This window comes from Diceros bicornis, chromosome 25, assembly GCF_020826845.1.
Source record: "Diceros bicornis minor isolate mBicDic1 chromosome 25, mDicBic1.mat.cur, whole genome shotgun sequence".
NCBI classification, from domain to species: domain Eukaryota; kingdom Metazoa; phylum Chordata; class Mammalia; order Perissodactyla; family Rhinocerotidae; genus Diceros; species Diceros bicornis.
In genome coordinates, this window is record NC_080764.1 from 16,494,396 (window position 1) to 16,521,457 (window position 27,062).

The 27,062-nt window shown below is 43.3% G+C and overlaps 1 protein-coding gene across 1 annotated transcript in view; it reads left to right on the plus strand.

Annotated features, from left to right (window-relative positions):
• Positions 1 to 5,308: 5,308 nt before the first annotated feature.
• The window catches only part of BPIFC (BPI fold containing family C), a 32,740-nt gene continuing 10,986 nt past the window's right edge, over positions 5,309 to 27,062 (plus strand). Inside the window, exons 1-11 of the mRNA XM_058568487.1 lie at positions 5,309 to 5,432; positions 7,687 to 7,807; positions 12,065 to 12,193; positions 13,603 to 13,758; positions 13,888 to 13,951; positions 16,153 to 16,213; positions 19,499 to 19,590; positions 20,597 to 20,773; positions 21,933 to 21,986; positions 22,796 to 22,966; positions 23,855 to 23,922. Of these exons, the coding sequence (XP_058424470.1) occupies positions 5,309 to 5,432; positions 7,687 to 7,807; positions 12,065 to 12,193; positions 13,603 to 13,758; positions 13,888 to 13,951; positions 16,153 to 16,213; positions 19,499 to 19,590; positions 20,597 to 20,773; positions 21,933 to 21,986; positions 22,796 to 22,966; positions 23,855 to 23,922 (1,217 nt within the window). The remainder of the gene's footprint in view (positions 5,433 to 7,686; positions 7,808 to 12,064; positions 12,194 to 13,602; positions 13,759 to 13,887; positions 13,952 to 16,152; positions 16,214 to 19,498; positions 19,591 to 20,596; positions 20,774 to 21,932; positions 21,987 to 22,795; positions 22,967 to 23,854; positions 23,923 to 27,062) is intronic.

A 27,062-nucleotide genomic window follows, 5' to 3' on the forward strand; every position in this document is an offset into this window, starting at 1 on the left:
TAAAAGTGTTGGTTCTGTCCATACATTGGTATAGAAATGTAATGACTTCTGAGGCTTTGAATCTTGGAAAGAAGCAATTGCTTAGAAGCAGCAAAATAAGTAACTTGGCAGGGTTTTTAAATCATCTTGGATCCCTTCTATTAACAACCAACTCACCCTGCCCTTACTTGTCAGCCAAATTACTTACCCTTTTAGGAGTCATCTTCTTGCTTGACAAGGTTCCTTTCCTCCTCTGCCCATAAATTATCATCCTAACCAAACAATTCAACTGAGAGTTACGTACAATCCATCCCTTTGTAGCCCAGTGATTTCATACACTCGTATACTTCTAGAGGAAAAATATGTTTTTCTGTGTGCAATTTTGAGTTCCTGGATTTCCATCAAAGTAGACCACTTCAGAAACTTCCTTTAACCAAGAAGAGAACATGAGTTTTTGCTGCTGGAAGGGAATTTAAAACTCCATTTGTGCCCAACAAAATACAAAGGGATTTGTACTTTGGTGCTTGAGTATTTCCAGATGCTTAACAAATTTTTCCACATAGAAGATGGCATCAAGCAACTGCTATTTAAAGTTCCCAGATGAAAATGAAAAATCTAGCACTTATCAAGTCATTAAATGAAAAAAATTCACAAGCACTAGAATTAGCAGCCGGAAGGACAAGGTTTGATTCCCAGGTGGCTGACTTACAATGTGATCTTGGACAGGTCATTCAGACGCTAAGCCTCTGTGTCCACGTGTCTAAAACGGGTAGAATAATAGTAACTTCTACTTCAAAGAATTGTTGTAGGTTTTGTAAATGGTAAATAAATACACATTTATTATTTTAGAATCTGGTAGGCCAGTCAATTGGTCAGTTAGCAAATATTTATTGAGGTCCTACTATGTGCCAGGCAGAGATATAATTTTTACCTTAATTTGCATACAGTCTAATGGGTGTAGACTTTTCGGCCTAACATTCTTTCCCATTGCTTTCCACTGCTATGAAAATGTTTTCCTCTTTTTAAAAAAATCCCTCTTATGCCTCCCTTGGTATGACATATCCATTTACAATTCTTTGCTTACAGTGATATTAGTGTGACTACACGTGTAATTTGTTAAATTTAGTTAAATGTTAAAATACTTCTGCTAAAATGTGGAAATACTTCTACACCAGTTGGTAAACAGCTACTAACCTGAGCCCCAGGAGTGTTCCCCTCAGTCCTGTGGTCCCATCCATCTCTGCCTATCTCCCTCTCCTGGATCCGTTGACAACCCCCCAGGACGAGTAAAGGATCAAGAAAGTCCTAGAACAGATAGCAGCTGGACCTGGGTCCTGTATCCTTCTAACCGAGTATAAGATGTTGTTAACATCACTCTGAGTGTGGAAGACTTCACACTTGCTCATCCCTCTCCTCACATTTCCTCCAACCCTCAGATAACTCATTGCTTGGCCAGAGACCCTCCTCTCCTACCCAAGTCCCTTCCCCTCAGCTCTCACTCTCATTTCTCTATGTTTCCCTTATTGTCATCTGCACCTTGACCATCCTCAAGCCACCCCTCCCTAGCCCTGCCCCCAAACTGCCCCCAGCTTCCTTTTGTAGATTGTCCTGTATAGCCCAAACCCACTCTGCAGGGCTGAAACATCACACTGGATGCATAAGGCCATAGCAGTGTTAAAATATTGAAATATCTCAGTATCTAATGGTAAATACTCACTACTCTGAGTCCCCCCTCTCCTCCAGTACCCCAACCACACTGACCACGCCTCCAAGACTTCCTCTGTCCGCCCCATGATCCAGTACCTAGTCTCCTGGACCCTGCTCCAGGACTCTGGTCAACATTTGTTCTGATGGGTGCATGCACTCTGCTAGTGTGTAAAATGCTTTGTTAATCACCTCTGCAAGGAACTATAATATAATCTAGAGTGAAGTATGGGCTATTCCTTCATTTACTAATTCACTGATTCATTCTACCAACATATCAATCACCCACTATGCCTGAGACACTGAGAAAGGCTCAAGAGCTCCAAACTAGATGAGGTCTCTGCCCTCATGGCGTGTACATTCTGGTAGGGGAGACAGAAATAAGCAAGAAAAATAAACATACACACGTGAATGAATATATATTTTGACTGAGGATTCAAAAGGGAATGAGATTAGCTTAGGAAAATCAGAAATGGCTTCAGAAAGAAGGCTGTGTTTAAAATGGACCTTAAGGTTGTGCAAGGTCTCTACAGGCCTAGGGGAAGGAGAACAGCATAAGAAAAGGCATTAGACGGGAGACACAGTGTGTGTTTAGGGACCAGGAGTTCAGTTTGTCTGGACAGCGGGGTACAGATGGACTCCTGGGAGATCAGGTGAGAAACGTATGCGGGTTCACCAAGCCAGCCTCTTCTCAGACCTGAAAGTGGACTTATGCACTACAGAACAGACAGGCCAAGACCCTAATTCTCAACGTCATGGCCCTCCAGTAAAATACCCACCTGAGTATTCACTAATCTGAGCACAAGTCCACTGAGTGAGTTGGGCAGTTTGCATACTACTCAATGTGCCAGCCCAACAGGGGAGTGGGGCAGCCCCTGCTCTCCCCACCAATCTGAATACACTGGTGTGGAGTTTTCCTAAAACACTTTCCACTGACCCCACTTTGTGCCAGAAAGTGTATCTCCAGAGAGCACCTTTTTGCATTTCACACAAAAGCCCAAAATAGGGGGCAACAGCCCTCCTTGGACACTCCCTTCCCTGGTCACACTGCTCTGTTCCTTTCAAGTAAATTCTCTGGAATACCCCTTTGTCTACATCATCCCATTCACACCTCTATAGCTTCACCCATAAGCCCACATGACCCCCTTTATCAAACCTCTCACTTATCTTGGCCAAGTACACACACACATACACACATACGCATACACATACACACACACGCATACCTCTTACAATGACCTTTTTCTTCATTCAGACTGCTCCTGAATCCCAGCCCCTCTTTGAATCCCTCCCTGCCCCACCTCGGCTGGCCCCTTCTTCTGTCTAAATGCATGGCTACCATAACTTCCACTTCCTTGACCACCCCACAAATGCTTCTCTGATTTTTTCATGTTTGTGTGTTAACTCAGCAGGTCTCTGTCACCTGTGGGTCTTTGCCATGTGCGAAGGCAGCAATGATAACTCACCCAGATTGTAAACTCCCAGAACTAGAAACAAGGCCTATGAATGTATTACTCCCCGAGGTGTCATTAAAAGAAGCCCATGTCACTGTTGCTGTTGGTACCTGTGCTTCATTCAACAGGGAAATGGGGTAGCATTAATTCATTGAGTCCATTAATTCAACAGATATACACTGAACATTTACTGTAAGCCAAGCACTGGCAATAAAACAGTCAAGAAGATGTGGTCCCTCTCCTTGGAAAAGATGTTTGTTTAATTAAGATTTTTTTGTGTATCTACTATGTGCCAGGCATTGTACTAGACTCTGGAGTTATAGAAGTGGGACACAATCCCTGTGATGAAGGGACAGACAAGTAAAGACGACATTCACAATACGGGTGCTGCATACTAAGAACAAGGACTACCCTGAGTGCTGTGGGGACTCAGAAAGCATACCTGGCCCACCTCACAGTCTCAAGGGAGAGACATTCATTCTATCAGTCCTTTAATAGTTACCCATTGCCTACTATGTGCCAGATGCTGTTCAAGGTGCTGAAGTGATGAAGTCCTTCCCCATGAAGCCTAAAAGTTCCGGTAGGAGAGACAGACGGTAAACAAATAAGTAGCTATAGACCATGCTAGATGATGATAAATGCTTTGGAGAAAAATAAAGGGGGGGTGGGGCATAGGGAATACCAGGGTCACAGTTGGGGAGTGAGGGTCCTTGTTTTGTATAGATTGGTTAGGAAAGGCTTTGCTGAGATAACACTTGAGATACTTGAAGAAAATGAAAGACCTAGCCATGTGGTTATCTGGAGGATGACTGTACTAGACAGGGGAACAAGTGCAAAGAGCCTGGGATACAGGCTGCTTAGACTGTTCAGGAAAGAGCAAATCAACCAGTAAGGCTGGGGCCATGTGAGCTAGGCATGTGTGTTAAGGAAGGAGGTCCATGAGGAGGTAGAGGTGTGGAGCAGGACAAGGCCTTACAACTGGTGAAAGGGCTGTGGCTGTTACGCTGAGTAAGATGGGGAACCACTGAAGGGCTTTAACAGGGCAGGGGGCAGGGGTGACAAGATCTGACTTTCATTTTAAAAGACCCACTCTGGCTGTGGTATGGAGAATTGCCAAAAGGTGGCAAGGGTGGAAGCAGAGAGACCAGACGGGAGGCTATTGCAAACATCCACGTGAAATGATACTGGCTTGGTGTGGCAGTGGAAGTGGAGCGGTAGAAGCAGTGAGCCTGCCTGCAAGCAGGCGAGAGCGTGTGTTAAATGCTCAAATGGATGCCTGTGTATTGCACAAAGTGTGGTGGAAGCACAGAGGTGGGAGTGATGGGCCCAGTGCAAAATGGCATGGTGAGGGAAGCTTTCACAGAGGAGACATTGGAGCTGGCTCTGGGGAATGCATTCACCAGACAGAATGTGGGTATGTGACCCAGAGGCAGAGAGAGAGGAAGAAGCGGGAAGAAGAAGAGAGAGACGGAGAATGTGTGCATGCATGTGTGTTTACACTGAGAGGGCTAAACAAAAACCCCTCGATCATGAATGAACTGGCATTTTGAGGAACAGCATATAGCTCGGCATGGCCAGCTCAGAACACTACCACTTGACGGGAGAGGAGAGACAGGAGCCAGGAAGAAATTTGGAGCCCATTGTGAAAGGCCCCGATAGCCATGCTAAGAGCTTACATCTCATCCTGTGGGCAAAGGGAAGTCATCAAGGGTCTTGAAGCAGATAGGTGATTGCCTCACAGCTACTAAGGCCATCCTTCTAAGCTACTGACTCATTTATTCTAAAACTGTCAAGAATCCCCCACCCCACTCCAGTATCCTTCCTGGAGCATATCCCAATCATTGCATTTACTCTAAGGCTTTTGTATTGTATTGCATTGCATTATATTATAGTGTGTTATAATTTCTGTGTGTGAGTGTGTGTATGATTCACCCTCTAATCTGTGGGAAGCAGAGGTCAGGGGCCACACATAAGTAATCTCTACATGATCAGCACCTAGAATATGTTCTGGTATGTTTAATAAATGATTGATTGCTGGATAGAGGGATGGATGGCTGGAGTGAGTTCTGGTAATGAGCAATGAAAATGAGAAAGCCTAGAAATGCTGGATGGAATTGACCGATGACAAAGTCAAGAAAAATAAAAGAACCATAAATATTGGTTAATTGCAGATGCGTAAAAAGACAGTTCAAGTCGTCTGGGGATGTTTCTTCCTGTGGAATCTCTACATCTCATCCTCTCAGACCATTTACCCTGGAATCAAGGCAAGGGCTACTCAGCGGGCTCTGGACTACGGTGAGTTGATGCTTTCAGAAGCCAGGCTGCAGCCCCCCTACCTGCAGTCTGTAACCCAGACCCAGAAGCTCGTATGGGAGTGTCTCGTGACTAAGACAAGCTTTACTGTGGAGTGATCCAGTCCTTATGCAGAAGCTGCTAAGATGACTGGGAAGAAAATGTTGCCTAAAAAATAATCACCTTGATGAGAGGCATATCCAAACACAGCCACAATTCTCACACCCTCTCTCCCTCCCACGGGTGTACACAAGGAGCATCTCAGAGCTCTAAAGAAGAATGCATTATAGGATAGAGGAAAGGAGATTTGAGAGTAAAAATAGCATCTTAGAGCTTCATAAAAGGCTATTTCAAAAGGGACTTAGAGTCCCTTAAAATTGTGGGCAAAATTTAACATGAGTGATGATTGTGCATTTTTCTTGAGAGAGGCTCCATAACATTTACTAGATGTGCAAAGGAGTCTGAGATGCTGAAAGATTAACAACTCCTTTAGAGGTGTTGATAAACACAAGGGAGAGAAAAAGGTTGGATTGAGATTGTCCTTGGGCTAAGTTGAGGTAGCGGCAGATTGTGCAGAGGAAAACAACTGCAAAATCAAAGTATACGGGCCTCTTTTTCTCCTGTAAATTTTTGCCTAAGATGAGCTGAATGTAGAGTGATAGATCTCTCTATCACTCTCCTCCTTAACTAAGGCAGTCACCCAAGCACCACTGGTCTAACCATGAAATACCTAAGTGTAACCAAGAAATGCCTCTCCTGCTATACCAGAAAAGCAATAAAGGAAGGGAGGGAGGGAGGAGGGAAGGAAGGGAGGGAGAAAGGAGGGAAGGAAGGAAGGAAAGAAGGGAAGGAGGGAGGGAGGGAGGAAGGAAGGAATGAAGGGAAGGAAGGAATGAAGAAAGGAAGGAAAGAAGGAAGGAAGGAAGGTAGGATAGAAGGAAGGAATGGAGGGAGGGAGGAAGGAAGGAAGGAAGGGAGGAGGGAAGGGAAAAAGGAAAGATTGGTTTTTGGGCAACTCCTTGTCCTTCCCCCAGTACCTCATCTGGCACAGCGGGTCTAAAATTGATCCCTCTTGCACAACTGTTATGTGAACTGTGATGTGTGTAGAAATACATACCAGAAATGTGTGTGTGTGTGTATCCGTGTGTATATATCTATAAGTGTGTGTATCTTGTTACTGTGCTGATGTGCATAGAAATATATATCAAAAATAGATAACTTGTACCAGTATTAAAGTTGTGAGAACAGTTTATTCCACCCTCAAAGTCAGAGCCGTTAAAGAGCAGATCTGAAGTCAGTCCACATGGATATGAATCTCAGTTTTGCCCGTTTCCTCCTTACACGGCCTTGGGCAAGTGGGTTTTCTCACCTGGAAAATGGGAGTGATGATAATAATGGTGCCTACCTCTAGTGTGATGTGAGAATCAAATGAGGTCATCTGTGGAAATAGAGCGTGGGGTGGTGGAGAAGGACAGGCTTTGAAGTCAGAACCATTTCTTGAGTGTCTACCATGGCCAGGCTCTTCGAAATGTGCTTTATGGGCCCTAGGTTGATTTAATTCCAACAACAACCCTACCAAGAAGGTGTAATAATTTTACAGAGGAGAAATCTGAGTCTAAGATGGACTAAACTAAATTTCCCAAGTCACACACCACTAAGGGGCCAAGGCAAGATATGAACTCAGATCTGCTCTGCTGGATCTCAAAACCTTTGCTCTGTCTTCTGTGCCGCATTCTTTCAAGCCCTGGAAAATGAAACTCACTAGCTCTGGGCTCTTGGACAGGTTAGTGAACCTCTCTGAGCCTGAGCTGCCCCCTCTGTGAAAGAAGGATAATAACGCCTATGTCCTTGGGTTGCTGTGAGGATCAAAAGAGAGAATGTGTGTACAGTGTAGACGGTCTTGGCATATACAGGCATTCAATACAAATTAACTATTATTAGTTTTATCTCATCAGTTATTTATGCCCCCACATTTTTGCTATCACACTGTCCTGTGATAACATTCTTTAGTCCTGGCCACGTAATGAAAATCTCTCATGCCCTTAGCTCTGGGGTCTTGGGCAATTCCGTTAGCCTCTCTGAAGACCAGTGTTTTCACCTGTAAAGCAAGGACAATAATACTCACTTTGTAGGACTGCTGTTTTCTACGTATCTAAGAGTGTGTCTTACTCAATAAATTTCATTTGTATCTTGAATGATATTACACCATTATCATCTTTGTTATTATCAATAAACACTTTCTTTGGTTCCTTCACAGGCGTTCAAGCTGGGATGCAGATGATTGAGCAAATGGTCAAAGAAAAAGACATCCCAGATGTAAAGGGTACTGAATCTCTTGAATTTCTGAAGGTTGATTATGTGAACTACAATTTTTCAAAGTAAGTAAAAGAGAAGAACATTGTCAGCAGTGAAATTAATCTTTAAAATCTCAGAGTTCTGGATATGCCACCAGGTGTTCTGGTGTAATACCAGGACCTTCAGAGAAGGAGTTACCAATGTCTGGTGAGAGGCTTATCATATAAATGACCCAAGAAATAGGGGTCATGGAGTTGATAAAGTGTGTGGCATTTGGGTCAGAACACCTGGGTCCAAGTCAGATCTCTACTGCACACTAGTTGTGTGCACCTGGCGAATCTCCTCGGAGTCTCAATGTCCTTGCCTCATTCGTAAATGAGAATTCCAATTCAACACAGATGTCAGGTGAGGCCACCTTACCCCTTGAATTCTAAATGAAATTCTTGTTCATTTCATTGCCTCCCTCACCCCCATAAACCTAGACTCAGAATTCAACCAGTCTCAAAAATAAATCTGCTCTCATCAAGTCTTTTCTTATTTTAGTGAAGTTTAGTCAAGATTTCGGAGGTCATAGGAGTGGGTCACAGGACACATGGCCTTCTGCCTTCTTGCTGTCTAGACCTTCTCTCCTTCTCTGGAGCAAAAGTTTCTTCCCCTGGTCTCATGCATGGCTGTTCCACCCACTCCTGGGTACCAAGGAATCTTCTTTTATACTCTAAATGCTTTTCAAAGTAATTTCCCAACCAACAAACTTCTCTTCCTAAGAAGAATTCTGGTGGCAGCTGTAATCTTTTCTACCATGTTACAGTAATAAAATCAAAAGTCAAAATCAGTAAAAAGTAAAAATCAGATGATATAATAAATTTGAAGTTACTTTATAAAACCGAAACTGCTGTACAAGTGTTAGTTGATACCCAGAATGATGGCATAAGGACATCATTGTCAGAACAATGGAATTGCCACGTTAATTCAGATCCTTGTTTCACTCAGCCCAGAGTTTTGAGATTCTGTGAATTAGGAATAAAGTTCAGTTGAATATAACATAAAGTTACAATGGCTTAGATGTAATAAAGGTTCATTTTTGTCTCACAAATAAGAAGCTCAAAGGAAACAGTAGAGGAATCCTATGGAAGCCCCACTGTTTCATCGCATCCAGCCTTTTTATATTTTTCTGCTCTACCATCCTTAGCTCTGGCTTCTATTCTCAGGGTTACCTCAAGGTCCATTACGGCTGCTGCAGCTCAGCCTTCAAATCCATGTTTCAGGCTCTTGGAAGAAGGAAGAGGCAAGGGTAAAGGGCTCTTATAAGCTGAGTTAGTCTCCTCTTCTCTCCTCCTAAATCTCTCCCCTAATTATGTTCTGCCTATACAGTAATGGGCAGAACTTAGTCATAGGGCCACATTTATTAGCAAGGGAGACTGGGAAATTAGTTTTCCAACCAGACAACTTTGTCATCCCAAACAAATTCAAGAATGTTTAGGAAAGAAGAAGAGGAAATGGATGTTCAGACAGCAACTGGCAACCTCCACCTTTGTTGCCTATAAGAGTCCCAGAAGAAGTGTAGGGAGAAGATGTCTTTGTTCATCTTGAGCTCAATCTTAAAGGTTAGCAGAAAGTCAAGCTTTCATAAGGAATTCTCTGTGATTTACAATTTGCCCTAATGCTTTGTCAATCCACTGATAATCCCATGCTACTCCAACCCTTTGGAGCTATAATTTCCCTGCTGTCAAGAATAACATCCTATAAAACCAAGAGTTTTTTTGTGGGGAAAGAGGGATGGTGATCTAGCAAAAGTTCCTGGCAGGCTCTAGTCTGTAATAAAGTCAGCCGTTCAACAAGTATTTATTGAGCACCTACTATGTACTAAGGCTTTGTTCTAGGGAATGTTGTGTCCCTTGCCCTTAATGTCCAGTGAGAGAAATGGACATTAAATATATATTTACAAAGTTAATCATTTAATTACAATGATTATAATGCCACAGCAGAAAAATCCAGGGTGAATCATATAATACCAAGTATAGGTGAAGATGAGGAAAAGCAGGTATTCTCATGCATTGCTAGTGGGAGTAGATAAACTGGTACAATAATTTTAGACGTGTGCTGTCCAAACAGTAGTCACTAGCCACATGCAGCTATTGAGCACTTGAAATATGACTTAATTTTTAGTTTTTTTAATTTTAACTTAAAAATTGATAATTCAGTTATTGAAAAACTTTCAAATATGCTTGGAATAATCTGAGTATGTAAGTTTACTTTTTCAATTGAAAATATTATTGAATCTAAATATGGTCAAGTATTTCTGATGAAAATTCAATGTCCAGACTGAGTTGTGTCATGAGTGTAAAATACATACTATATTTCAAAGACTTAATTTGGAAAAGGAAAATAGAATATCTTGTTAATAATTTTTATACTGATAACATGTTGAAATGATACCATTTTAGATATGTTGAGTTAAGTAAACAATATTAATAAAATTACTTTCACTTGTTTCTTTTCCCTTTTTTTTTTTTTTTTTTTTTTTGTGAGGAGATCAGCCCTGAGCTAACATCCGCCAATCCTCCTCCTTTTTTCCTGAGGAAGACGGCCCTGGGCTAACATCGGTGCCTATCTTCCTCCACTTTATATGGGACGCCGCCACAGCATGGCTTACCAAGCAGTGCGTCGGTGCGCGCCCGGGATCCGAACCAGCGAACCCCGGGCCGCCGCAGCGGAGCGCGCGCACTTAACCGCTTGCGCCACCGGGCCGGCCCCTCTTTTCCCTTTTTTTAATGTGGTTACCAGAAAATTTTAAATTATGTTTGTGGCTCACATTGTATGTCTAGTGGACAGTGCTATTTTAGAAAGTGATTTACAAAGATCTTTTTTGTTTATGCATGTCCTTTGACCCAACAATTCCACATCTCAGCATCCTCCCTAGAGAAACATGTATGTAAAAAACATGAGGATGTTCACTGTGGCATTGTTTATAACACAGAAATACTGGAAACAACATAGATGTCCATCAACAAAGGAATGATTTGTTTTAAATGATACATCCACAGCTTAGAATACTCTGCAGCAGTTACAGAGAATGGGTTAGACCTATATGTATCAAAATGAAAATATTTCCAAGATATGTTACATGAATCTCTACCATCCTCTTCCCACTGTGGGACTCGGGATGTATGACAGAGAACAGATATGAAAGGATGCAAAATAGGAGAAATAGCAAATAATCATTTCTTATCAGCTATCACATTTATGTTTTAAATTTTTCCTAATCTTAGTTCATAACATTGCCTTTCTCTTGTGCAAGAATTATACACCGATGATCTCATTCTGTCTTCCCAAACTGCCCATGAGTAACACTTCCTCTCAGTGATTGACTGAAAGAGGTTAGTGTCTTACCCAAGTTATACAGGTAGCAGAACACTTGGCTCAAAGTCGAATGCCCTTTGCACAATATATGAAGTGGCATAGCCTAGTGGTTAAGAACACAGTCTGAAAACAGGTTGATGAGGGGTCCAAGTCTGGTTCTACCACTCATATATGACTTCAGCTAATTTTCTTATCTTCTCATCTCTGAATTGTAGATTGCAAAAATAGCGACAGCCTCGTAGGATTATTGCGAGGGTTAAAATGAGCTAATGCACGTGAAGTGCTTACCACAGTGTCTGGCAGGCAGTAATCGCTCATCGATGTTCATAATGATAACTTATCATAATGCACGTGGCCATCTACCTATGTAGATTATATGCAGCCCACTGCCTCCTAGTTACCTGTTTGACAGATCAGAGAGTCCTAGGGGAGGTTAACGCTCTAAAATAAGTTTCTCAACTAAGGAAGATACTGTCTACATAGAGAGCATTTGGGAAAAGGAGGAAGACAGCCTTTCGATTGTCCCAATGATCGGAGGGAGGGGCACTACTGGCATTTAGTTGGCACATATGCCAAATATCCTGCAATGTGTGTAACAGACTTCTACAAAAAGTAGTTGTCCCAGCCAAAGTACTAATGTCCCCCTATTTAGAAACAATGCAACAGCTGAAGGAAAAAATAATAATGGCAATGTTGTACCTCTTTTTGTCTTTAAAGAAACTAAAGAAGTAGATTGATTACTTTGCAAATTTGTTTCTAAACTTGCTCATTTCCCCCTCAACTAGACAATGGTCTTTCTGCCAAGGGTTTGAGGGGAATTAGAAGGCAGTGCCCAGAGGCACCACTGCAGATCTGAGGTTCCTTCCTTTATAGGAATTCACGATTGCTGGTCGGGACTTCTGCAACTGCGTTTCCAACTTTGCCTTACTTAGAGATCTGTCAGAAGAGTTGCACTAACAGCTCTGTTTCTTGTTTTACAGCATAAAAATCAATGCCTTTTCATTTCCGAACACTTCATTAGCCTTTGTGCCTGGGGTGGGAATCAAGGCACTGACCAACCACGGCACTGCCAACATCAGTGCAAACTGGGAAATCAAGTCTCCACTTTTGTGAGTATTCCACTGAAAAGGAAATACTGTTCTGGGGGGAAATGGAGCGAAAATTGAAAGTTTTTGATGTTAGACTTCTTCCCTTCAACCATTAACAATCTTTCTTTAGAGCAGTTGTTTTCCAGGAGAGATCTAATTTAGAATATCTCTGCTGGGGATGGGGAGCGGGGATGGAGCTGAAAATCATCCTTCTCTTAAAGGCAGAGCAACTGCGCAAAATGTCATTTACAATTTGCTAAAAGCTAGAAGTCTCTGCCTGTTGGAGGAACGGACCTGTGCTCAACATTTTAGACTCCCAGTGAGTCACTGTATGATCTTAAGCCAGTTGTTCAACACACTTCCCCATCTGTAGGGGCAACTGATAGGAAATGGAGCCTTTCCACCTCACAAGGGGGTTGGAGGATGATAATCAGCTTGAGCCCAGTTCTCCCCCTTCCAAAAGGCCTTTGCACCCTCCTTTAGAAAAGAGGGATCTGGGCCGACCCCGTGGCTTGGCGGTTAAGTGCGCGCGCTCCGCTGCTGGCAGCCCGGGTTCGGATCCCGGGCGCGCACCGACGCACTGCTTCTCCGGCCATGCTGAGGCGGCGTCCCACATACAGCAACTAGAAGGCTGTGCAACTATGACATACAACTACCTACTGGGGCTTTGGGGGAAAAAATAAATAAATAAAATTAAAAAAAAGAAGAAGAAAAGAGGGATCAAATTCAAGGTATGCCTACAGACCACCTGCTATGTGCAAGTCACTGTCCTGCGTGTAGTGTTTAGGTCTGCCTTGGTTGGTGCCCCAGAATAACACATTCACTCATCTACTTGGTCATTCACCAACCATTGTGCCTACTGTGTACCATTTATCCCCATCACAAGAACTCTTGTATAGAGAAATGACATATTCTTCTATAAGTAACACAGATTCATGTATCCATTCATTTCTTCACTGACTCATCAGCCATATATTGAGTGCTTGTTCTGTGTCAGGCCACGAGGTAAGTCCTGGGGACATGGAGGTGAATAACACACACTCCACTCCCTCAACAAGTTCACAGACTACATCTGAGTGTCACTTCCCCATCTATGCTCCTCCCAACTAAAGTGTGGCCAACTTCACCCCCATGTTCTCTCTCCAAACAAGCATCGTATATACGGATGCTCAACCACCACGGGGGGCCAGCGCACTCAGGATGAAGTAAGGTCCCTAAAGCTGTCTCCATTCACATATCAATGACTTCATTTGTTTATTCAGAGTAGGTTCATTTAGCACCTACTCTGCTGCTACCTGTTGTAGGTGCCAGAAATCCAAAGGTGACAAAGTTCCTGCCCTCCAGGAGCTTAGAGTTTCTGGGTCATCAGAGAAATGATCCATCCTACCCCCGTCAAGGCCTGGATAACCTTGCACTTCTTCCCTCAACAGCCAAGACACAGGAGGAGCTGATCTGTATCTCTCTGGGGTCTACTTCACCGGCATCGTTATCCTGGCCCGAAATGACTTTGGTCGCCCAACCCTGAAGCTCCAAGACTGCTATGCCCAAGTGAGCCACGCCCACGTCTCATTTTCTGGAGAACTCAAGTGAGTGAGAGTACCGTGGTGGGCTGTGGCTAGTCTGGGGCTGGATTCTCGGGCAGCGCCTAGGGGAGGTTTATAACTGGCAGATATGGTCCCTAAGTAAGCCCTTTTTGTGGCTTTTTTTTTTTCTAGAGTCCTGTATAACTCCCTTGCTGAGCCCATGGAGAAACCCATTTTAAAGAACTTAAATAAAATAGTAAGTCTTTGGAGGTTACACAATGACGTTAAAATGACATCAACAGCAGTTCCGCCATGCTTTAATTAAGTCTTAGGTAATCAATCTTTATTGAGCACCTACTGTGTGCTAGGCACCATCCAAGGCACTTTCACATACATTATCCTTTGCAACTTAATGACAGTTTCTCTAGTGCCTGCTGTGTGCCAAATACTGTGGTAGGTGCTGGGGATGCAGAAATAAATAAAGCAGCATTCCCTCCCTCCAGTGCTCGCCACAGGGTGGCCAAACATCAAGAAGAGTTTATTTCTTGTGTACCTACTGCATGCCCAGCACTAGGCTAGGGTCTGCTGGGAATATGAAAAAGGAATAAACTTATCTTTTTAGCAAAACCAGACTCAAGCTTGTGAAACAATAACTGAATGAGTACTTGAATTTAGTACACAGTTACATGATCATTAGATTAAACCGAAGAGGTTCAGAGAAATGGAAAAATTACATAAACAGAGCCTAGAAGTATCCTGGGAGATGTTTTTTAGAGGATGCAGGACGTGAACCAGGCCTTGAAGTATAGGTAGGATTTGGATAGATAAGGAATGAAGAAGAAGAAAGGCTATTTCCAGCCAATAGAAACAGTATGCATTAAGATGGCCTCTGATGCTACAAGTATCTGGATTCCAGAAGTCAGTGTTTGAGGAAGGGGAAAGGTGGAATTAGCTGTGTGCTCTCTCCAGTCCTGAGCATACCTTCCCTGAACTCTTTACTCATATTTTGGGAGAGACAAGGAGAGGGATAAGGAGGACTGGAAAAGAAGGAGATTCATTTCTGGAAAAGAGGAGCAGGGATGGTGTCTGGCCATCCCCATCCCCCTCATGCTCAGCTCAGTGCACTAGGTGCTTAACGAATGTCAGTGAGGAAATCAACACGCAAAGACATCAAGCAGCTCATTCAACGAGGTTGCCCGGCTGGTCAGGGGACTCTGAAGCTTCATAGGCTTTCTCCATCCTCACCTGACTGGTGCTGAGTGCAAGCAAATGTGAGTCTTAAAGAATGACTGGGAAATAGTGCTGTCACCTTCAAGGACCCTACACTTGATATTTCCTTTTTTCGAAACGAGGCACGATTCTTTGGCCTCTGACAAGAAGCCAATAGGATAGTTAAGTTTTCCGGGAGTTTATATATGACTTAGAGATCACAGACTTTGCTTCTAGGATTCCCTCTGTGCTGGTGGAAAATGAAAAGAGTGCTCAGACCAAGCTGTCTAGCTGTGTCAGACCAGATTTCAAATCCTAGTGATGTAACTCCTGGCAACTCGCTTAACGTCTCTAAGCTTCGGTTTTCCCGTCTACAGATAGGGGACAGTAGTGCCTACCTCTCAGGGCTGTGGTGAGGATGAAATGGGGTTAAAACAACAGCTAACATTTACTGAATGCTGCCTATGAGCTGGGCAATTTTACACGGATTACCTCAATTTCTACTCACAACAACCTGATGCGGTAGATACAATTGTCATCCCCATGTTGCAGATGAGGAAACTGAGGTCAGAGTACAAGTAACTTGCCAAGGGATTCAACCTTAGGCAGCCAGGCCCCTGAGCCTCTGCTAGTAAGCACCGTACTGGGTGCTTAGCACACGCCTGGCACACAGCAGGCCCATCCATGTTGGTACTCTTCCTCCTTCCTAAAGATGTGCTTGAGTCTGATTCAAGATTAATTTTCTAATTCCAAAGGGGGTTCTGATCTAAATAGATGTCTGATCTAATGGGATCTCAAACCAGCCCAGCAGGAAAGTAAAGGCCCCAGCTCTAACCACTCCCAGGAGGGCATGGCACTGCCGACAAAGGAGATGGGAGGTGGCCGCATCCCTGCAGTCAGGAAAGGCACAGCCATTTGGCAGCAGGTTCCTCAGGTGTGACAGCACCAGCATGGACTGGGGCACATGTCCTGTCGTGCCACAAGGAGGAACGCCAAGGACTCACTCTTTTATGGGGCTAACTGGGTGTAGTCCCGGTTGCTATGAAGTTTAGCAATGACATGCCACCCATACATACATAACTTGAGGCCTATAGGCATCAACTAATTTAAGAGAAAGGCTTGATGACCAAAAGGAGAATGTCTCCTAACCAGAAGGCTTTTGTTGGCAGGGTCTAGACCCAGAAATAGAGGTTTCCAGTACAATATGATAACACGCATTTTTTTTTTTTTAATTCCTTTTATGGCCAGCTCTGTCCCATTATCACAAGTGAGGTGGAAGCACTGAATGCCAATCTCAGCGTGCTGGAGGGTGAGTCCTGGAACTGTCGCTTCTGGATGGTTCTTTTCCACCTTCAAACCCTGGTGCTCTCCAGGTTTGCTTTTCAAGGCAGTATGGCTCCAGCTCTTCAGTCTGCTTCACGCCCTGCAAACCAAAGCCATGGGGAGGTGCGTGGGAGGACACAGCCTGTGTGTAGAGCTCGCCCTTTCCTGCTGCTAATCAACTGCACTGCAGGAGGGGTGGCTTCCGGAGACTACGTGTAGGTCAGAGAATTAAACTCCCATGAGCTTTAATCCCGGCTCTGGCACTAAATCCATCCTCTTCAAAATGATTAAAGCTAGTCTTAACCAAGGTATCCACTGGTTCTAATGCCCTCAGTGGTTCCTCACAGTCTTCAGGATCAAGTCCAAACACCTTAACATGGACTACAAGACCCACCCACCATGCTCTGGCTCCCACTTGCCTCTCTCGGCTTCATCTTTTTTTTCCTTTTTTTTTTTTTTTGGCTGAGGAAGATTCACCCTGAGCTAACATCTGTGCCCATCTTCCTTTATTTTGTATGTGGGTCGCTGCCACAGCGTGGCTGATCAGTGGTGTAGGTCCGCACCCGGGATCTGAACTTGCAAACCCAGGCTGCCAAAGTAGAGTGTGCTGAGCTTAACCACTAGGCCATGGAGTAGGCCCCTCAGCTTCGTCTTGCACCTTTCTCTGCTCCAGCAATCAAACTGCTTCTACTGCACTCACACCCCTTGCCTTCGCTCCTGCTGTTGTCTCGGCCTAGAAGAGCTTTCTCTCTCCCTCATCCACTTATTCATTCAATAGATATTTATTGAGCCTGTTTCTTTGCCAGCACTGTGCTAAGCCCTGAAGGATACAGTCCCTTCCACTCCCCACCCCTCAATCATCCCTTGTCCTGTTCACTCATCTTTATCTTTTCAGGCTCAGCTCAGGCGTAGTCTGTTCCGAGAAATCTTACCTGACAGCCCGCACCCCAAAGTTCTGCCTCCTCTATGCTCACAGGACACTTTGGACGTATCTCTCTCTTTGCGCTCCATCCATCCATTCATCAATGGTGTACTGAGCACCTGTAATAGGCTGGGACCTGCTCTTGGTGCTGGGGGTGCAGCAGTAAGCCTAGGAGACAGAAATCCCTGCCCTTTTTGGACTAGTGGGAGGAGATAGGCAACCAACAGAATAATAAGTAAAATCTATGGTATCGTTGTAATAAGGGGTAAGAAGAAAGATAAAGCAGAGAAGGAACTGGGGAGGAGTTTCCATTTAAAATAGCCTGGCCAGGAAAGGTGCCACTGAGCAGGAGACATTAGAGTAAGAACCTGAATGAAGTACGGGGTGAGCCAGCCCCAGATCTGGACAAAGAACATTCCAGGTAGAGGAAACTGCAAGCTCAAAGGCCCACGCGGGAGCATGCCAAGTGTGTTGGAGGAACTGTAAGGAGGCCATATTGGGAGCAGAGGGAACCAGGGGGAAAGCAGCAAGAGACGAGGTCAGAGAGGGAGAAAGCAGATGGTCAGATCTTCAGGGCTCTGTAGGTCAATGCAAAGGCTAGCTGTTAGTCCAAGATGAGAAGTCTTCAGAGAGTTCTGAGCAAGGCTTACATGATCTGACTTGTATTTTAAAGAAGTCACTCTGGCTTCTGTCTATTAATAAGAGACAAGAAGAGGGCAAGGATGGAAGCAGAAACCACCTAAGAGGCAGTGACCCATATGAGCAATGATACCGGTTGGCTTGGACGGAGTGATGAAGATGGTGAGACACGATCAGGTTCTGGGTGTACTTGGAAGGTAGAGACAGTGGTATATGCTGACACATTGAATGTGAGTCATCAGGGGAGTCAAGGATGACCCCAAGTTTTTACCCTGAGCAGCTAGAATTTTGGAAGAATGGAATTACCATTTACCAAGATGGGGAAGACTGTATGAACAGGTTTGTAGTAGGACAGTCAGGAGCTCAGTTTAGATCTGCTGTTACTACACTGTGTTAGAATTTCCTGTTTGCATGTCTCTCTCTTCCTCCAGACTATGAGTCCCATGAGGCAGGAACTTTGATTGGTCTCTGTGTCCCCAGCACCAGGCACAGTTCCTAACCCACACTAGGTTAATAAATATTGGGTTGATGAAGGGATGAAAGGAGATAAGTAGCTGGACAAGTGGATTGATGAATGAATGCGGATGGATAAAAAAACAAAGAATGGATTGGGGAGGTAGGGAAAGAGAAAGAAGATGTCGTGAGGAAAGAACTAGTCGAGGATTCCCATGTCCTAGCTTGCCTTGGGCAAGTTTCTGTACCTCTGGGAGCCTTACTCTCCTTGCCTGTAAAATGGGCACAATCCTGCTTCCCTCACAGTGTGGTGATGGGATCCATTGAGATTGTGAATTTCAAAGCATTTTTTAAAAACTATAGTGACATAGGGTAATATTGTTCTCTCACTTTGGCACATTACTTCATCTCTCCTTGTTTCTCGTCACCATTTATGGAACAAACCAAACAGGTCATGCAAGAAGAGAAGACGTGGTACTCACGTACCTTTCTCTAGAACAGGAGGGAAGTCTTCGTATCACAGAACACATGGTGGTGGTCAAGAAAGCCGCTCTCCCAGGCCAGGTTGGAAACCTGAGCACCACACCACTACACATACAGCCTGTCTCTCTGAAAGTCTATGAACCCCACATACTGTCCCTTGTTCCCTGGCCCTCTGCCTTGATCTGAAAATGGTAATACAAAAAATGAATGGAATTAGTAGCACTGCACACGAGAATTTTCTTGGCCTCTCCAATTTAGGGAATTTTATTCCTGTCTGTCTTATCTCTCTCTCTGTCTCAATATTTCTTTTTAAAAATTATTTCTAATTACAACAGTAATACAAACTTATTGTAGAAAAAAAAAAAGTTCTAACTACATAGAAGGCTATAATATAGAACTTGAAAGTCTCTCTTTATACCAACCTAATACATTTGACTTAATATCGATAAGTGATTTTTGCTTGTCTAATTTTCTTTTTTAAAAAGAAATATATATGCTGTGTGTGTGTGTGTGTGTGTACATAAAAGGGTATATATCAAAATTTTGCTGATGTTTCTCTTAGGGTAATGTGATTAAGAAGGGTTTTTACTTTCTTCTTTTGATTTATCTACTTTTCCTGGGTTTTGAAAAGTGAGCATGTATTACTTATGAAATAGGATAATTGTTATTTTAAATTAAAGAGAATTTTAAATTATATTGTACTGGATAGACATTAATCATATGTTAAACTATGCCTTTAATTAATGTAAATTTTTTTCTTTGTTTGTCATTTAGTTTTTACCAAGATTGACAACTATACTCTGCTGGATTATTCCCTAATCAATTCTCCAGAAATTACTGAGAATTACATGGACCTGAATTTGAAGGTACCTTTATCATCATCAGACTCCTCATCCTGGCTATCAACAGCCAGTATTCAAGGAACAAATATTATGTGTAGAAGAAAATATAACTACATACTCTTCAAATAATTTGATTTGCTTTCAAGAAATTCCCTCATGTGTATGCTCTTTCAAAAGGCTCTTGAACATTTTCCTGATAGTAAATGATTGTTTAGATTGCACAACATATGTCTGCCTTCTTCAAGAAAAGTATCATGATGTCTTTGTCTGTGGGAGTAGGTCTGAGGCTAGGAGGCAGCAAGTAGAGTGGTCTGCGTTTATTAGAACTTAATACGTCAGTGGATTGCACGTATTGATACTTCTATTCCCAGCTCTCAGCTGAGTCAATTTAACTGAGGGCTGGTGACCTCTGTTGGGGCCATTAGTACATGAAAATAGAATTAGCTGATTCTGGAAAAGTGATTAATGGTCCTTATATTCAGTTTTGCCCCAAAGTTAATATCATTGTTATTTTAAATGCTTATATTTCAATCGCTCGGAGTCATTCACATCAGTTCAACGTTACACAGGACACCATTTTGTAATAACACCCTAATGAGGGCAGCATTAGGAATGCCACACAAATGCTTTAAACCGTTCAGAGTCCTGGGTCCTTCTGAGTCTTTCCATGACACCCCAGACACTCAGCCGTCACAGATTTTGAAGGTCAAGAGTTTGGCGTTGCTACGTGGCGCCTCAGGAACTATTCAGAGCTGTCCCCTCCAGCTGAAGCATCTGCCTTCCTTTCTCCAAGAAAAGGACCTATGAGGAACTTCTCACTGTATTACACCCCAGGGTGGACAGACAAGCCCAGATATGCTCAAGAAGTCATCAGAGCTTTGAAATGGAGTCACTGGTCAAGGAGTCAGAAAGCCTTGTTGTTTGAGTTTCTGGTATTTTCCTTGTTCTGACTTGAGCGGGTCCACCTTCTGTAGTCTTGCACATTTGAGTCTTCCTCTGATACACGGGTCTTTCTCTTTGTTTCCCACAGGGTGTATTCTACCCGCTGGAAAACCTCACCGACCCCCCCTTCTCGCCAGTTCCTTTTGTGCTCCCGGAACGCAGCGACTCTATGCTCTACATTGGAATCTCCAAGTATTTCTTTAAATCTGCATCCTTTGCTTATTTTACGGCTGGGGCTTTTAATGTCACTCTCTCCACAAAAGAGGTGAGCAGAGTTAATGGATGGTGACAACCAGTACCAACATTTAATCTTACTATAAGTATCCCATTACGGGCTTTTTTTATGTTATAGTTTCTAATCCTGGGCCTGTTTAGACTGTTACTCCTAGCAGGAGAATGAATGAAGGAATTATGAAATGAATGTTGTTCTTAGTTGAGGAGTTGTTGTGTTTCTAGTTCTGCTAATTTCAGTTTTTTATGATACTACTGTTCTAGATTGATCTCAAATAATGCCAAGACCCCCCTCCACCACTTATTACCTGTGACTTTGAGCAATTTCAATTTATTTAACTTCTCTGTGCCAGAGTTTCCTCATTTGGAAAATGGGAATAGTAATTCCATACTCAGAGGGTTGATGTGGGCATTAAAGAGGTTTAAATATGTGTAAAACATTCAGACCAATGCCTAGCACAGAGTAAGTGCTCTGTAAGTGATGCTTATTATTGTTATTATTATTATTCCTTGTGTTATGCCAACACAAAGATTTCTTCTGTTGGTAATTGCAACTGATGTATCTACAATGACCAGTAATAGTACAGATATTGATTCTCATTGCCATGACCCTCACTTTTATAATGAGAACACTGTCTCCAGCCAGCCAACCAACAACTTTTATTGAGCATCCCCTATTAATCCTCATTCTACAGGTCTTAATTATACAAGTAGTTATAAATCTTATGTTCAAAATGCTAAGTGTGGCAGCACCAGATACCATACAGTGCTGAGAATTACACAGCTCAGGCTTCATACTTGAAAATCATTCATCCGTGAAGATAAATTACTTAAGCATCCTATGTCTCAGTAATCTCTGAAAATGACAACAATAACACAAGACTTATTCTTAACCACTGTCAAATGTTTACACGTGGATCATACATATATGATATACACAGTGTTCCCAAGGTTAAAAAGCAATTACTGAACAGGAATGTAACTTCCTGTGTGACTTAGGTCAAGTCACTTTACTTCTGTGGGCCTCAGATTTCCTACAGTTAGGTTATAAAGTGATCAGTCATCTTCAAATATTAAACATTTTTTGGTGCAACAGCTTCATGTTTCATAAAGATTATACAGAATGCTAAATTTTCCCTGAAAAGACAACCAAGTGAAAACCTTACAGTGACATTATGGTCTTGACTTTCCAGATTTCCAGCCATTTGGTTCAAAACTCTCAAGGCCTTGGCAACATGCTGTCCCGGGTGAGTGCTCAGGGTTTCAACCCTCGGTTTGTGTAGTGTATTTGGTTTCATTGCAGTTACTTCCGGTGGTTTCTTTATATTCCTTTTTGGTCCAAACCTGAGTCCATCTTTCCATTCTGAAGAGTTTTTTTCTTTTAATAAAATATCTACAAATATTTACTGAACAAGTTACTGTTGAAAGCTTTGTAATTTTACAAAACAAATCAATTATTCCTTCCACAATGTTCCACCACACTTGAAATAATTAACTCAAATGGAAAATGAAGGAATAGTGGCATGTTTGTAACTTTAATAAAGCAGCTATGACTATCATGTCTTCATAGCACCTGAGTATTGGACAATGTACTGAAAGGCTCAGGTTTGCCCTTGAGGACAGAGAGATGCGCATTTAGCATCTTGGCTTTAGAGCAAGGATCTTGATTCAGACAGACCTAGATTTGAATCCCAGTTCTACAACTTACTCACCTGGAGCCTTGAGAAAACTGCCTAACCTCTCAGAGACTCGCTTTCTTCAGTTGTAAAACAGGGATTCTGACAGAACCTGCCTCACATGGATTTTGTGAAGATTAAATGAGACAATACAGAAAGTCCTGACATGGGGCCTGGCACACAATATGTGTTCAGTAAATGTCAGCTGTTATTATTATTTGCTTTCTGTGCATTATTGTTGTTATTATTAAAGAGCTTTTTCTCTATTCTAACTGCATGATGTAAGATTTGATTTAATCACCACAGGCCACCCCAAGTTTGTGATTTCCCCTCATCGACCTAACTCCCCGGTCTCTGTTTCTTTCCGTGAACGTGGGTAGTTTGCAGAGATCTACATCTTGTCCCAGCCCTTCATGGTACGGATCATGGCAACAGAGCCTCCCGTGGTCAGTTTACTACCAGGTAACTTCACCCTGGACATCCCTGCCTCCATCATGATACTCACCCAGTCCAAGAACTCGACTGCAGAAACCATCGTTTCCATGGACTTTGTAAGTCTGTGGGGACAGGAGGGCAGCCTGTGGATACCAATCCTGTTTCAGAAATAGACTACTGACCAGCAGTGGTCTACTAAACATGTGGAGGGGTGGAATGTGATCCATCAATCAGGAGTGAGGACAGGGTTGAGACTGGGGTGGGGGAGGTGTGAGAGGCCAGCGCACATATCCCATGCATTGTAAAATAGCTCTCCACCCGGACCAGCCCAGTGGTGCAGCGGTTAAGTGCGCGCACTCGGCTTCGGTGGCCTGGGGTTCGCAGGTTCAGATCCCGGGCGCGCACCGAGGCACCGCTTGTCAAGCCATGCTGTGGTGACATCCTATATAAAGTAGAGGAAGATGGGCACGGATATTAGCCCAGGGCCAGTCTTCCTCAGCAAAAAGAGGAGGGTTGGCGTCGGATGTTAGCTTAGGGCTGGTCTTCCTCACAAAAAATAAAAAACCATAGCTCTCCACCCTTCCCTTCCTGGTGCCCTTCCCTCTGCTTCAGTTACTTTGAGAGCTGACTTTCTTTTTCCTCAAAATAAGTCAATCAAGATGGAATTCAAGTCTATTTGAGCAGATGAAGGCCAAATGCAATCCAATAGAAAGGGACTAATACAATGAACTTAAGCGAAATGTCACAGACACACACACATACAGTACAGGGAGAAAAGAGATTAGGAGAAAACAGAAAAGTGATTTAAAGGCGATCCTTCAACAAAAAGTCTTGATAGTTATTTTCCCCATCTGCAAGACAGAATTTTTAGAGCTATTTCTTTCCAATATCTCTAAGGATGAGAGAGAAAGCAGAGCTTATGATGTTTCACTATAGTAAATTATATTTGTGGCCAAAATGGACAGATTCAGTGCTCTGGGTAATGAATGCTTTGTTGTCTGCAGGCTGCTAGTACCAGTGTTGGCCTGGTGATTTTGGGACAAAGACTGATCTGCTCATTGTCTCTGAACAGGTAAGGTTAAGTGATTTGACTGTTGGAAGCCTCAGTAATAAGTGAATCAACAGACCATAGAGACAAAGTGAACATTAACAGAACAGGTGAAGTCACCACTGGATAGAGCATGAATCACTTAAGTGCTTCTCCTATAACAACCCGGATAATTTCATAGTATGGACTTAACTACAAAATGCAATGTGAAGTTTTTTTTTTTCTTCTTCCCATTAGATAATATTAAGATAAAATTGGCAGCAAAATAATTGTAAATATAATTCTGTAATATAAATGTACATTCTAATAGTGTAGCAATATAAATTAATGTTTCTCTTAGGCAAATTCAGAAAGCATGCTCTTGAGGAAAGGCATGAAACTGTGAAGTCAAGGGATGAAGTTTCAAATCCCTGCTCGCTGGTTCTGTAACTGTGATCAAGTCTATCAATCTCTTTGAGCCTCAGTTTCCTTATCTCTAAGATAGTGAAGTTGAACTGGATCGTCTCTGAGGCACCTCCCGGCTCTGACACTCTGATCCCATTACTAGAATGTAGAGTTTAACAAGACCACGCCCCATGGCCTAGCTGGCTCTCAAATGCAAGCCATGCAGTGTGAAAGGGCTTGAGCAGGTTATGTACATAGATCAATGGACAGTCCTGCCATTTGGAAAAACCATCTGCAAGGCTCGTTTTCCTCAGCCCTATGAAGCCAGTAGTTGAAGCCATGAATCAGACTACCTGAGGGGAGATAAACAGAACGATCAGATGGCCCAGACTAAATCCATGAAAGGAAGAAGAAGCAATAAAACAGACAAAGAAAGCAGAGTTCAAAAAGAAGAGGAAACCAACAGAGAGGAAAAGTCAGTCAATCACCATAAGTCAACTAGATGGTTATGAAGACTATTGTAGAAACATGGAAGATGTTTTCCATAAAGTAATATTAAATGGAACAAGCAGAATACAGAACTACATAAACACAGAAGTCAGCTATGTAAAATCGTTTTCCATCTGGACAAGGAAGTGAATCGCAAATGAAGAGTTGTATTGGACTATGAGATTACGAGAGTGGTTTTGTTTTTCCTTAAAATTTTCTTTGTAAATATATTGTTTTCCCAACGAAAGGAAAAACAACAATAACAACAACAAAAAGGTAGTATGGTTTCCCAGAGATAAAAGATTTTAAGAAGGCTTGACAGGTTTACCCAGCCCTTCAAAGCAGGACTGATTTCTCCACTCAGCTCGATAGGCACAGTGCCCAGAGCCCACCGTGCTTTAGGGAGCCACGAAAAGGTTTTAATATATTTTAAAATCAGAATTAATAAAAGAATACATTCCAGACTGGATTATATTATCTTTACAACAACACAGTCCTCAAATATAATTTTTAATATTTTTTATGGAAGAAGGGCTCCCAAAGGCAAAAAGTGCCTCAGGTCCCAGAAGTCATAATGTGGCCCTGTTTCCAGAAGATCAAGGCTGAAGAAGCTCTGAACATCGATGGGTGATCTTTGAGATGGCGGTTTTAAGAGTTGAGAGGATGGAAACCAGAGAGCAGGAGATGAGGTTGGAAAGGACGGAAGGTGAGGAACTGACAGCCTGAGCCAGGCCACAAGAGAAAGGAGAGACTGTGGAATGCCTTTTGCCTAAGCAGTAGGACTGAGTACAGGCGAGACCTCCATCTGTTTGAAGACTGGGAGGAAAGAGATAAAAGGAAAGAGGAGGCTAGAAATCTGAAGTGATGGGGGAGAACGGAAACAGGGCTGCTAATTGAGGCAGCAAGTTTTTGAGAAGGTAGAAACAACATTTGCTCTCGAGCAGGTATCTAGTTTACTGGCAGGATCTGGAGGAAGAATTTAATAAGGATGGGACTTCAGGCTCATGGCGGGCAGGTAGGAACGACCTCAAGGAGCAGAGACCAGGTTAACTTCTCTGCTTAAATCGGGCTGACCCTCATCTCTAATGCTCCTACTAGTAAGAAACTGCATATTCAGTGGGTGCGATGTTTGTTTACGGGACTCATTGGAAAAACTGATTGTAAGCTGCTAAATTCACATCATCCAAAGAAATGTGTGAATCCGTCTCTGGCTTCCTACAGTCCACAAGCATCCTTTGACCTTGTGAACACAAACCTGAAGTTAGGACTCCTGCCTTCTTGGGGTCTCCTCTGAACTCCCCTGCGATCTCCTTTGCATTCACCTGCTGGGGAGGCTTCCTGCACCCTGAGGCCTTAGTGGGCTCTGAGTAGGACCAGCTACACAATTGGTGAGGCCCAGTGCAAAATGAAAATGCAGACCCTTGTTGGAAAATTATGAAGAGTTTCAAGATGGAGACAGCAGGGCATTAAACCAAGCATGGGTCCCTTCTGAGCACTGCCCAGGTTACAGGCATTGAGTCTGAGGGTGACTCCTGCAGGGGGCGCTATAGCAAACCTCAGGCAGGGAGCAGATTGGCGGCAAGGCGGGCGGGCTGGGCATCTCTCAGGCCTCAGGCAGCCAAACCGAGAGGCAAGACGTTGCAAAGGAATGGAGGCTGTGCTGGGAGCAGCCTCAGCCTTTGGTAGCAAGAGCGGTTGCTCTGCCTCCCACACAGGCTGCCCCAGCCAGCGCCTCCACTCCTGGACTCCACAAGCGCTGCTTTTCAGGATGAGCTGGTTTAGTCTCAGGATGTCAGAGAAACACAAGAGGAAAAGGCGGAAAGTGGGTGGGGATCAGTGAAACATCTCTGAGAAGAACCAGGGAACACAGGGTCTCCAAATACGGCTCCCCAGAACACCACGGCCTTTCTAACCATCCCCTGCCTCAATGTGTCTCTTTGTGGAGCTGCTTAGGCTGGCTACATAGACACGAGATGCAGAAAACAGAGGCAAATCCAGGGTGGTGAGTTTAGAGAGGTGTTGAGATCACGGGCTTTGGAGTCAGATTAGCTGGTTCAGATCCCAGCCCAGATTCATTAGCTGTGGGATCTCAGGCAAGTTACTTAACCTCTCTGGACCTCCATTTCCTCCTCTATAAAAAGGGGATATAATAAAACCTACTTCAGGGGGTTGTGGTGAGGAATACATGAGTTAATATGCATAAAGTGCATGTTAAGCATTCCAGAAATGTTGACTATGGCTATTATTTAAAATTTGGGTCTAGTTAGGAGCACAGGTCCTGGAGTCAGGGA